A 12,366-nucleotide genomic window follows, 5' to 3' on the forward strand; every position below is an offset into this window, starting at 1 on the left:
ACAGTCGAGACTCGGTCGACAGTGACTGTGGTTCGACCATTCTTTACCTTTAGGCCCGCCCGCTGTGGCTGCAGAGATAAGGAAAGACAGTGTGGAAGTGTGGAGGTGTGTGTGCAGCGTGAGGTAAGAGCGGTAGTGTAGTTAGTTACTGCAGGGCGGTTAGGGAGAGAGAGGAGCAGTAAGAACTTCCAGGCAAACCGAAATGGCGATCAGCGTAGTTTGGCTCGATTCGAAAAGTGAAATAGCCGTAGCATCTTTGTAGACGACCAAATTAGTTTACTTTTGTACTATAACAGATTATTATAACATCATTTTTTTCTGTTTTTGTCAATTTGATTTTATACACACGTGTAGACTGTTCAGAAATTAGGAAAGACGGGTCTTGTTTCACACTGGGTGAGAATAGCCAACGCTGGCAAGTCTCACCCGGGGTGAGAGGTCGATCGTATTTTTATTTTCACCCGCGGTGAGAATAGCCACTTCCGAAAAATACATACATATCAGTAAGGCACCTTTTGGTTTGGTCTCAAATACAAATACTTTAGGTATTGCAAGAAACTAAAATTGTACATTTCAGTGTTTTTTGCTTTTTGTCAGCCTAGCCATCATTATTAAGTACGGCTAGCCTAGCCGTCTAGGGCCTGTCATTAAGTACAGCTAGTCTGCCAGTCTAGCTGTTATTAAGTACAATTCAGGGGCGAGATTTTTTTGCTTTTTGTCAGTCAAGTCATCATTATTAAAAGTGTACAACTAGCCTGCCAGTCTAGCCATCCTTAAGTACGACGGGCCTAGCCGTCTAACCGTCATTTAGTACGGCTAGCCTCTTCCAAAAGAAAGAGATCCACAATGTACGGTATTCGCATTCCATGCTAGAGTAGAAGTACATCTAGCCAACGTGTCTAAATATACATGGGAGCTGAAACGGACACGTGTCCCAATAGACGCAGCCCTTTCACTAGGCTGGGGCCCGTACTTTTGTCACTTTTGAAGTTGAAGTGATGATAATGAATAACCAATGACAAAGTTGGCTACTGCAGAGAGGGTCAGGAGACAGTGAGATTTTAAAAAAAAAAGTAAAAAAAAAAGCTTTATTAAAGTGTCTTGTTCCTTGGTTTGACACAGAGAGGAAAGTTACCCCCACCCCCATTTCAAACTGCAAGACATAGTGTGCAACATCACCAGGGATCGCTGGAGTTGGAGGAAGCATGATAGGGCTGCAGCTGGTGCTTATATTAAAATTATCTTTCAGTTAAAGGATTCAGCTTGCTGTGATCGTCATGACGTACAAAGACATAAGGTGGAGAGAATCAGAATGGGATGCTTTATTGTTCTCCTTTTTTTAGCTCTACAATGCCATGAATTCACATTGATGAGTTTCATATTTCTGTCAATCAGTTTTTATTCATCACAACTCTGGAATAATGTACAAAAAATTACCCCTCTCTTATAAATGTTATGTAAAATATTGGGATTTAAACAGTACCTCAAAATTGATAAGATTAGGCTTCGGCCACCACCCGGGGAAAATTCAGAATTTCCTACCAACTGAAAATGTTTAATTTAAAATGTGTCCTGCACTCTCATATATGACATTGCAATTGCAAGCGCGTAAGACAATTACCCAATTAAAAAAACCAGTGCCTTTCTTTTAATCAGTTGTCTTATTTCGGTTACAGTGTGTACTAGACTAAATACAAAGAAATAAAACAAAAAGCACTTTCCAAGCATGCGTTTCTCTTCATCTGTTTTGTACCTACAATACAAACCGAACAGTATTACTAGCTGGTTTGTTTATAAGTATAAAGATGCTTTTTTGAGAAAAATTCTCTTGTAACTCCTTCCACTGGTTAAATTTGTATATATACAACATTAATGTAATATTGATTATTAAGCTGAGTCTTGTAAGGAAAACAATTCATGAAAAAAATTTAGATACTTTTTAAAGAATTTTAAAAGTATTATTACACTAAAATGATTGCTCCTTAGAAGCTTAAAATGGAATTCGTGATTCTGCACTTAAGCATTTTTTACAGTGATACGGCCCCTTTAATTCTCTTCAGATTTATTGTGTTTACAACTTTGTAAAATTTCCAATAAGGGTGTGTTTCTGTCAGTTTGGTTAGCTCGTTTTTTTCTTGTCATTCGTTAGTTTTGGTAATTTTTTACTATTTATTTTATGGCATTAAATTTACTTTCAGAAAATACAAGAGGGGCACAAAAGTATTGCTCAGTCTCCAGTGCTTGGAAATGAGTTCTGCTTTTCTGGGATCTGATATCCATGTGACATTGCTTGAAGGGGATGCAACACTACTGGGCCTTCGCACGTCTCGGAAAAGTAACACCAACAGGTATCCATTTTAAGAATTTGATGTTTGTCATTCTAAAAGCTACATTATGCACTTTGATGATGTACTTTTAATGAGTTCAAATTCCTTTTAAGGTGCCTGCAACCTAGAAATTGTAGACTCTACACTGGACCATGAAGAGGCCATTACTTTCACCTCTGATTTGGAAGTAAAGTGTAAAAAGGTGCATTATATTATGTTTATTTTTTCTATTTATGGTTTTTTATCATATCGGTCAATACATCAGTCTATCCCCACTATAAAATGTTGTTTTCCTTACAAAAACTATAGAGGTTCCCTTTCCCTGATTAACAGATGACAAAGTAAATATTTCACTGGAAATAGATTCAGGTGTCTTTTGTTTTGCAAAGGCTTGAAAATTTTCTTTTAAATTTTGTCTTTTCTGTGGATTATAGATAGACCTACCCGGTAAAAAGGCTGAGCGGCGCTCTTGAAATTATTAATCCTATTAATGCCCAATTGTTTTAGTTTTGTCTTTGGTTTGTTATTCTTGACACAATGTCTTATAATGGCATACGACCACAATGCAGTGAAATGAACTTCTTCCTTTCTGCCTGCTGTTACGGATAATATTATATTGTATCTCACTGAGGACAAGCCATCATGATTGAAAGCAAAAAAACTACTCTTCATTTATTTGTTTAAATCGTGGTATTGGGGGTTTTTTTTCATGCTTGAGCGGAACACAACAGTGCTGTCTTGCAATAAATACAAATTCTCTTTTTTGTATGTTTAAAAAGTAGTGGCTTGTGTAAGTTTCACCATGGCTTGAGTTACAATGAAAGTCTCTTTTTCCATCAGATCCAGTTCAACTCTCATTTTGCAATTTTTTAAATGTCAATATATAGTGCAGTTGGTAAAGAGACTTCCCTTTTCTTTCTTCCTCCCTTGCCCCCCCCCCCCCCTCTCTCTCTGCCTCTCTCCATCCTGCTCTCTCTCTCTCTCTCTCTCTCTCTCTCTCTCTCTCTCTCTCTCTCTCTCTCTCTCTCTCTCTCTCTCTCTCTCTCTCTCTCCCTCTCTTTCTCTCTCTCTCTCTCTCTATCTATCTCTCTCTGTCGGTCTCTCTTTCTCTCCCTCCCTCCCTCCATTTCTCTCTCCCCCCACCCCCTCTTCCTCTTCCCCTTCCTCTCTCCCCCACCCTTTTCCCCTCCCTCTCTCTCTCTTCCTCCCTCCCTTGCCACCTCTATAGCTCCCTCACTGGCCCCCTTCTCCCTCCCTTAAACAAAATTTAAGAGACATATTCTTTTCTTTTTCCCTTCCGTCAAGGTCACCACAGACCCAGGTGTCGTCTGTCCAAGCCGCCCGCTCGTCTCACAGCACATGACAGGACGGGCTGACCACGTGTCAGAAGACCCAGGCATTCAGGACTACTCTAGAGCAAGCTGGACACACTGTTCATCTTACACACATGTGTGGGCAAGGAGGGTAGACGGATATGTAGAGGAACGAGAACCAAGCATTGGTACTTTCATGCAAAGTAGTGCCTGCCTTGTTTAATAGAACTGAAAAGTGGGTGGTTGGTGGGTGCTCTGGTGTGGTTTGCTCCTTCCTTTCAATCAAACTACTATCATCTTTATCTCTCCTCCTTTTTTATGTTTATTACTCTCTTGTAACACCTCTAATAATCTTCAGCACTTATATGACTTATATGATTTGCAAGTGCCGTAAAACTCTTACTAAAACTAAACTAAGAATTGAAAAGTAACAAGTACAGTCTTAGGTTGTTTTCACGGAAAATGGAAGTAGGCAGAATTGCTGTCGCTGCAGACCGATGGTTCTCTCAGGTACTTTGTGCCTGGTGTGTGTTGTTTGCTGAGTGAGAAGAAAGCAAGAATATGAAAAGGATAACTCTGTTAGTGGAATAAGCTTTTTCCGATGAAAAGAAACTTGGGGTACAGCCAGGTTTCAATGTTTTGGTGCTGTTCTGTGGCCCGTTGACCGGTTTGAGAATAAATATCATGTTCTGTTCTTTGTTTCATTTTGTTGAAAAAGCTTGGGAGAGTTGTTGATTTCCAAATGCCTTCTCAGAGCAGAACAGAAAATCTTTACGAGGATTAAGTTGGCAGTCTTTCTAAAATATCAGAGATGGATGAAATATTCCTCAAACGAAACGAAATATGTGAATCGCACCCACAATTTATATATATCGTACACTACTCAGCACTCATCGTCATCATCATTATCATCAGTTTTGTAATGAGCAGCACCAAAGCAGCCTGCACGAGTGGTTAGTTAAATCTCTGGTATGGTCTGTTTCTTTTGGTGAAATGCAGCAGTTGTCACGGTGATTTGCTCTAAAGTATCCATACTTTGTCATGCGATCTACATACAAGAGAGTTTGTTTTTCTTTTTTACAACATTTTCTCCTCTGTATCGTTCTGATCCATCTACAGCCGAGTCTGCTTATTCCTAAATCTGTGGGACTGTAGGATTTTCTTTGGTCTAGCCATGTTTTTGGTTTACAGACATTGCTCAAATAGCAATTCGAAAAAAAATGAAGGATTCTATTAACCCAAACACTGCAAGAATATGGAACCTTTGATTTTTTTTCAAATAGCAAAGAGACACCAATTAAGGATTCTACTTTCTTTCAGTTTTATCGGTTTAATCATGTCTGGTTTTAACAGACTCTGCTGTATTTTGATCCAAAAACCTAAATGCCTTGAAGTTGTAGTTTTGCTCTCGTAGCCCTGTTTAGCCAGGTCAAGTTAGTGTGAAAAGTGATATAATATGGATACATGTGTGTGTGTACTCTTCAGCAGCTGTTTATGAGATGTGTGGCTTTATTTTTCAAGAGTGTGTGTGTGTGTGTGTGTGTGTGTGTGTGTGTGTGTGTGTGTGTGTGTGGAAAGCTTTGATTTGTTTGTTTGAATATGAATGAGAGTTTCTTTTGCAAAGTAATACTGTGTTATGATGATTTAAGTCTTGACATATTGTTGGTGTCAATAAATCAAAAAATATTCTGACTGCAGAGAGTTTACTCTTTTGAAATTGACTTTGTGGTCGTTTTATATGTGATGAGTACTGATTGAGATGGGATCCACGAGAGAAAGAAACGAAGGACTAAAAAGAGAAGGACTTGGTTTTGAATGTAAAGGAGATGGGGTGCAACTGGTCAGAGTGAAAGTTTTAGACTATAATAGTGTGAGACAAAAGTACATGGAGAGCCCCTGGTGGCGGCCTATATACCAGCTTGGGAAGGCTGACGAATATCTTTACTCTCCCTCTGATATTTCTGTCTGATGTCTTGCTTTTTTATGCTCTCTATGACCATACTGAGATGACATAATATCTAGTGGCATCAGTGACCTTGTGATTAGGCTCCCGGACTCGCAACCCTAAGGTCATGAGTTCGAATCTTGTCACGAGTTGATGTTGTGTCCTTGGGAAAGGCACTTTACACAAATTTTCCTCACTTCACCCAGGTTGGAACGGGTACCCAGCTACAGACAGTGAAAGAATTTGTCAGTATGTTAGTGTTTGAGCGCTTAATTGGCTGTTTGCATTGTATGCTTCCTGGGAAGCTGAGAATGTGTCTCTGAGTGTTCTATGGTCTGCTGGGGTAATAATATTATAGTGTGTAAAGTGCATAGAACTTGCTATCGAGCTGGAATAGATATGCGCTTTACAAATGCTATTTATTATTATTACTATTAATTTTGTTGATTGTTACGCAGTCTGATGTTATGTCATGGAGTCTCCCTGACTGGGTTTGGAAAAAGTTACACCAGCGTCTGCCTGTGGAGAAAATATTTTGTCTCTGTCTTTCTGTGAGGATTTATCCCACTCAACCTGGGTTGACCCTGACAGATTGGTTTAAAGAAGCCTACCTCCTGCATCGCCAAAGTGGGCAGTTGGCTGGTGCTCTGGTGTGGTTTGTTTCTTCTTTCCTTTCCAAAATCTATCATCAGTATCTCCCCTCCTTTTTTCGTGTTTGTTACTCTCTGGTAACACCTCTAATCTTCAGCACTTTTTTGTTCTGACCCAGTGTGTTGCAAGCGCTCTAAAACTCTTACTTAAAAAGAAAAAGAAAAAGAAATCACCTAAATTGTGTTAATGAGAGCTCAAAATAGTTTACTGTCATTATGATGTAATTTACATCATAATGATTACAGTCAGTCTTTGACTTCAGCTCCACTTGATTAGCTTCATAGCCGTACCATAGATCTATATTTATACGTATAATCATTGAAGAAAGATGTGTTTTTATATATTTCATTCATTTATTTACATGAACACAATGCAAGATCAATCACATTCAAGAGTACAATATATTCCACATGGCCTTCATGCATTGTTTTGATTGGAAGTTTTTTTTTTTATAAGGCATGATGTACATAACAATAATAACATCCAAACAACAAATGAAACTTTATGTCAAACACATCTTGTAAAAATGTTACTAGTATTCAAATTTGCTTCGGAGTCGGGTGTTATACAATAGCCATGTGTGAGATAATCCATGAAATGATTTTTTATTTATGATAAGAACCTTTTCATGTAACAACTTGAACCTTCAGAAATCAAGTACATGTACAAACATATACTAGAAAGGAACAAAGAAATATGTACCAATACCATCTTAGTTCTTCGTTTGACTTTTAAAAAATGTAATTGCAGTTTGAAGATTTGGTGGTAATGAGTTAACGTTAAGGGCATTTTAATTATAGAATTTTATTTAATAAAATCTTTGGTTGTAAAAAGAAAAAAAAAGCATTTTCTTCGATAATGTATTAAAGTATTTGTAATTATTCTGTGAGAGGGAAAGATCATTCAGCACTTTGAATTCAGTTATGTGTAAAAATTGTAAATGACATTTTCATTGGTGTTTTAAATAATGAAAAAACAGTTTAAATGTGGTTCCTTAAGATAACATGTTAAGAGATTTTTTAGTACTGAAGTCCAATTCATTTCATCAACCTACAGTAACGAGTATACAAAATAAAGTACATATTATTTTATTTTTGTATGTAGTCATGGCAACAGATCGCTGGGACATGTTTTTCCTTGCATAATAAAGTAAGGCCCCGACAGGGAAAGTGGTAATACTTTAGCCAACACATTTGACATGATAAACACGCACATGTAGTCATCTATGATAAATAAAATAATTGTATGGTTTGTGTAAAAACTAGTAAAAAAGTAGCGCCTTTGATATGAATTGTATAATGGTGTAAAGTATTGCACATAGTAAACAGGGGAAGAATCACTGAAAATTTGCATACAGGTGGGTCTTGAAGGACAATATTGTCATATTGTGTATATGTGTGTGTATTTATGCACACACGCACACACACAAACACACACACACACACACACACACACACACACGCACACACACACACACACACACATACACACACACACGCACACACACACATTATATATAAGAAAATGAGAGCAGGGCACGCAACATTCTTCTCCGTATGTCAGCAGTTGGGCCTTATAAGTTTCAGACTGAGAAGAAATGTATCCATGATCCACAGCACAATGTACTGTGCAACTGTGTGCTGACTTTGGCTTCTCATTCATATGGCATCTTAGTTGACTTAGTATTTTTAGCTGCGAGCTCGGAGTAGTGGCATGATGTAGGCTACAATGTACACTCTTTTAATGTCAGGGATATTTTTGGGGGATTGGGATGTTCGGTTTCTCCCAAGCATCTCCGTTGAAACAGCATTGAGAAGACTTCTAAGTTCTCCCGTGATAAATTACCTGAAGTTTTTAAGTACTCGAGTAGATGTCATATAACTGTTCAAGTTTAACATTAATTTTTTAGCGTGAACTTATTAACTGTATGATGCCTTTAAGGGAGTTCTAAATTTAACTCTTTCAGGGCATGATTTTCCAGTAATTATTTCAATAAATGGCGGATTCCACCTCTGGTCTTTTGTGAATGTGTCAAGAAAGAATTAATGCTGTACAAAATTCGCTGAAAATGCTCAACAAACAATAACGAGAGAAAGATATTGCACGATATGAATCATAAGTGGGAAGTAAGGTTGTTCAACATTGATAACAATGACTGTATATTTTCCTGGGCCGTAACGATATCGATGCAGAAGTCAAAGAAAAGGCACGCTTCAACTCCATGAGAACACCTGAACACTTCACAGAGACGGTAGAAGTCTTGTAGTAGAACAGTTCTTGCCGCTCTATTCCTCATGTAGGCCAACCCTGTGACAGCTCATAGATTGTGTATAAGGCATGAGCAAGCTGATTTGGAGAACAAAAGGGAAAAAGTGGGGGGGGGGGGGGGTACTCGCCTTCTTCCTGCATGATTCCCAACACTTGAATTTATCAAAACAGTGTAGTGTAAGCCTTTTTTTCGGGAGCCTTTTAGAATGTGGGCAAGCTCTCCCTCTCACTCTCCTCCGGCATAATTTGTGGCCTGAATGAACTGAATTTCACAGGATTGACATGTCCGCTCTAATGGTCAGTCTGATGAGTGAATGCTTGTGTGGGTCAGTCATGTTCTATTCAAAAATCAGATAGTCAGTAGGCCAGCTCCCCGCCCCAGGGCCTGTAGGGTTTGACGGCGCTGTTGGCCTGGTTGGCCGCGTGGTTCTGGTAGACGGAGGTGGAGTTTTGGGAGGACATCATGGAGGACACAGAGTTCATGTTGAGGGACACGGGGAACTGAGAGTGCAGGTTGGGCAGCGTGGAGAAGAGCGGCGGGGAAATCTGGGACTGACCCACAGAGTTGTGGTTCATGGGAGTGACCGGCGCTGTCGCGGCCGTGGCGGAGCTGCTGGACAGTCTCATGGAGCCCGAGAGGAGGGAGTCGTTCTGCGCGTGACGTGTGGGCTCGCTGAAGGAAGAGCCCGCCGACATGATTCCCGGGGTGGAGCCTCCGAGAACGCTGCTCGTCTGGTGGGAGGCGCTAGACATGGACGGCACGTGTTCTGATTGGTTGAGGTGTGTGTGCTGTCCCGGGATGACACCGCTCATGGGCGTGGTCATGGAGGAAGTGCCGTATTGGGTGGGCGTGAAGCTGCTGTGGCCTCCGCTCATGCCACTCATGCTGCCGACACCGCCCCATGTAGAGTTCTGGAGCGAGGCTTTGGCCGCTGCCTCGCGCTGCGCCGAGTAGCACTGGAGGTGACCCAGCAGACGGAGACGGAGAGGATCTTGGAGGTCAAGGCCTTCCACAGCCACCAGGTAGCGCGCAACTTCCGCTGCGCATTCCCGGAAGCCAACGCTTCTGTAGTCAACGGCAACGGCGTGAGGGTCAAAGTTGTAGGTGTTGATTCCTGAGGGGGGGAAGAGAAAGGAAATTTTGTGTCACAACTTGAGTCAAATCATGTCTTATGTGTTGTGTGTGTGTGTGTGTGTGTGGATGAGCATGTATCGAAGTAACCCATACAATTGTCTTTGCACGTACAATCGAAACTGCTCAAGATAGCTACCATTTGTCAGTAAGACAAGGGGGAAAAAACGGTTGTTCTAAACAGGTGGGCGTCTTGGGCGGTGCCATTTTATATACCTCCCCCAAAAAGAAAGGGTTGGGTTGTTTGTTTGTTGTTTGTTTGTTTTTGTTTTTTTGGGGGGATAGAAAGTGGTCCTTTGTACAGGGGATTGTCTGAACAGGTGACCGTTAGCAGAAGTTTGACTGTTGTAAGTTAGGTCTTAATATGAACAAAAGGTTAGAATTAATGGTCTTATTTATTACAAAATGCTCAAATGTACCTCAACTGTGTGTCAGTTCGACAGGCACGGTCAGAAGCCTGCATCTTGCCTAAATGATCTAAATTGTGTCGTTGGGGGCGTAAAAACCATCTACATTTATTTTTTTTAACGGTTAACCAAACGTCCCAAACACTCCAGTTGCGAGTCTGCGAAAACACAGAAGACAGCGGTCAGACACCCTCGAGAACTCTCGCTGTTGTTTGGCCAAAGCTCTACTTCCTATTTGGTTACGACTCCCATTTCATATTTGGCCGGCATCAGAACATCAAAAAACCCGCCAAGTCGACGCGTCGACAATAAACAGGATTTGCGCGCAGACACCGGCAAGCAACATTTGTGTGCATGCCAGGTTGGGGTTCGAGAAATGGTATTTTTTCCGCCGCCAAACTGACGTAAGTGATCCCCTTTTGATGACTTTGAGAAGGCAAGTTGTCCCCTTTTTGCCGACCGCTGGGTCGTTGGCAGTGTCTCTGCATTTGCTCTGACAGAATCTGTGTCCACAATCAGGTGTTTGGTGTTGTGTGTGTTCATCTGCCGTGAGATATCATCAGGTCTGAGAGCGGGCGGGCGGAGGAGCGAGGGCCGGACTGACGGGCGACATTATGTGTTTGTGTTGGGAGATGCTGGATGTGGGGCAAGGACGGTGTGAATGAAGGGGGAGCTGGTGGTGGACGGTAGGGAGGGGTTGTGGTGGTGGTGGTGGACGAGAGTGTGTGTGTGTGGGGGGGGACAGACTAGCAGGCAGGCCGACAGGTAGGCAGGCAGATGGACAGACGGACAGACAGTTGAGACAGACAGACGAACAGAAGGACAAATGGACATGGTAGGTTTCTGGAGGGTAAATCATAATTGTAATTTCTTTTCCTTATGTCGTTTAACCAGTCGATCTTTTTTTTCTTCATCGTATTGAATGGCCTTCATTGTGTGGATATGTGCATCTTTTTGCCCAAACAAACCAACCAGAGAAAAATAATGTAACTATTTATTATTAACGAAGTCAAAATGCTCACCTTTCTGGTGGAGTATCTTGAGATGGTCTACTGTCATCTGCAGTATTTCCGCTTTCTCGAGTTTGGCAGAACCCTGGAGCAAAATCAGACACAAGTAATTAATACGTTGTAACGTTGTTTCGTTGTACACACGGGCCTCTATTATATATGTATTCATGTATTAAACGCCACAATAGTGTTAGACTACTGATAACAACCTAGCATAATTATATTTGTATCTGTATCAGAAGAAACATTTCTGAGCAGCGTGGGTGGCCCAGTGGTTAGGCTACCTGACTCATAATGGTGAGATTGTGAATTTGGGGATTCGAAACTCAGCTTGGTCCGACGTTGTGTCCTTGGGAAAGACACTCGACATGAATTTCCCATTTTGCTCGGTCCTTTCAGTTTCAGAAATGGACGTTAATTAAAACTCGGAGGTCCAGCCTTTTAAATTACCTATCCTGTATTAGTGTTGATAGTGGCGTTATATTGGGTGCCTATTGCGGATCGGGTGGGGTTGGGGGCGAGTGCCCCACTCGTCGCATGAAAACAAACGCACAAACGCGTTTGTTTTTTAGGCGACGAGTCGGGCGCGATTGGCTTGTGCCACGATAGCCGCTTTGCGCCCTCAACAAAGATCAGGCTAGCAAATCGACCCGATCCGACCCGATTCCCCAATGGTCAACCCTTATTAAACCTATATGGTATATACCATTTTCAAAAGATACAGTTAAATTTGATTTATTGACCAAAGCTCACCTGCTTTTCGAACGCCGAAGGCACCAGACGGCGAAGTTCTGTGAGGCTTGTGTTGATTCTATCACGCCTACGCTTCTCGATGATCTGTGAAAAGACAAAGGAATGAACATAGGTTAGTTATAGTGGGTGGCTCCTTTCTTTTTTCTTATCAAACATCTACCGTCCTAATCTCTCTAGCTCCTCCTTCTTTCTTGTGTTTGTTACTCTCTTAATTAAAACACCTTTACTAATTTTCCGTGGCACTTATGTGACCTAACTGAGTTATAAATGCCGTAGAACGCTTACTAAAACAAAAAACAAACAAATAGGACATAGGTTAGCACACAGCACACCCAATAACATTTAGTCTACTTTTTCATTTTTAGAAGAAAAAAAAATTACCACATTAAGTGACTTCGGTGCGTCTGCGTAACTATATAGAGCTAATGAAACGATAAAGAAAATACACACCAAGATAATTAAGGGAGTGGGGAAGAGAGGGTGAGTGGGAGAGAGAGGGTGTGTGTGTGTGTGTGTGAGAGAGAGAGAGAGAGAGAGAGAGAGAGAGAGAGAGAGAGAGA

General features: G+C 41.1%; 2 protein-coding genes across 2 annotated transcripts in view; one reads left to right on the plus strand and one right to left on the minus strand.

The window, feature by feature from the left end:
- LOC101846976 (28S ribosomal protein S28, mitochondrial) overlaps positions 1-5,333 on the plus strand; it is a 10,399-nt gene extending 5,066 nt beyond the window's left edge. Inside the window, exons 2-3 of the mRNA XM_005103257.3 lie at positions 2,199-2,348; positions 3,633-5,333. Of these exons, the coding sequence (XP_005103314.3) occupies positions 2,199-2,348; positions 3,633-3,690 (208 nt within the window). The 3' untranslated portion in view covers positions 3,691-5,333. The remainder of the gene's footprint in view (positions 1-2,198; positions 2,349-3,632) is intronic.
- A 2,353-nt stretch (positions 5,334-7,686) lies between these two features.
- The window catches only part of LOC106010993 (hairy/enhancer-of-split related with YRPW motif protein 1), a 6,405-nt gene continuing 1,725 nt past the window's right edge, over positions 7,687-12,366 (minus strand). Inside the window, exons 2-4 of the mRNA XM_013085321.2 lie at positions 11,807-11,897; positions 11,066-11,138; positions 7,687-9,619 (exon numbers count right to left, since the gene is read on the minus strand). Of these exons, the coding sequence (XP_012940775.1) occupies positions 8,862-9,619; positions 11,066-11,138; positions 11,807-11,897 (922 nt within the window). The 3' untranslated portion in view covers positions 7,687-8,861. The remainder of the gene's footprint in view (positions 9,620-11,065; positions 11,139-11,806; positions 11,898-12,366) is intronic.

This window comes from Aplysia californica, unplaced genomic scaffold (genome assembly GCF_000002075.1).
Source record: "Aplysia californica isolate F4 #8 unplaced genomic scaffold, AplCal3.0 scaffold00365, whole genome shotgun sequence".
Lineage (NCBI taxonomy): Eukaryota > Metazoa > Mollusca > Gastropoda > Aplysiida > Aplysiidae > Aplysia > Aplysia californica.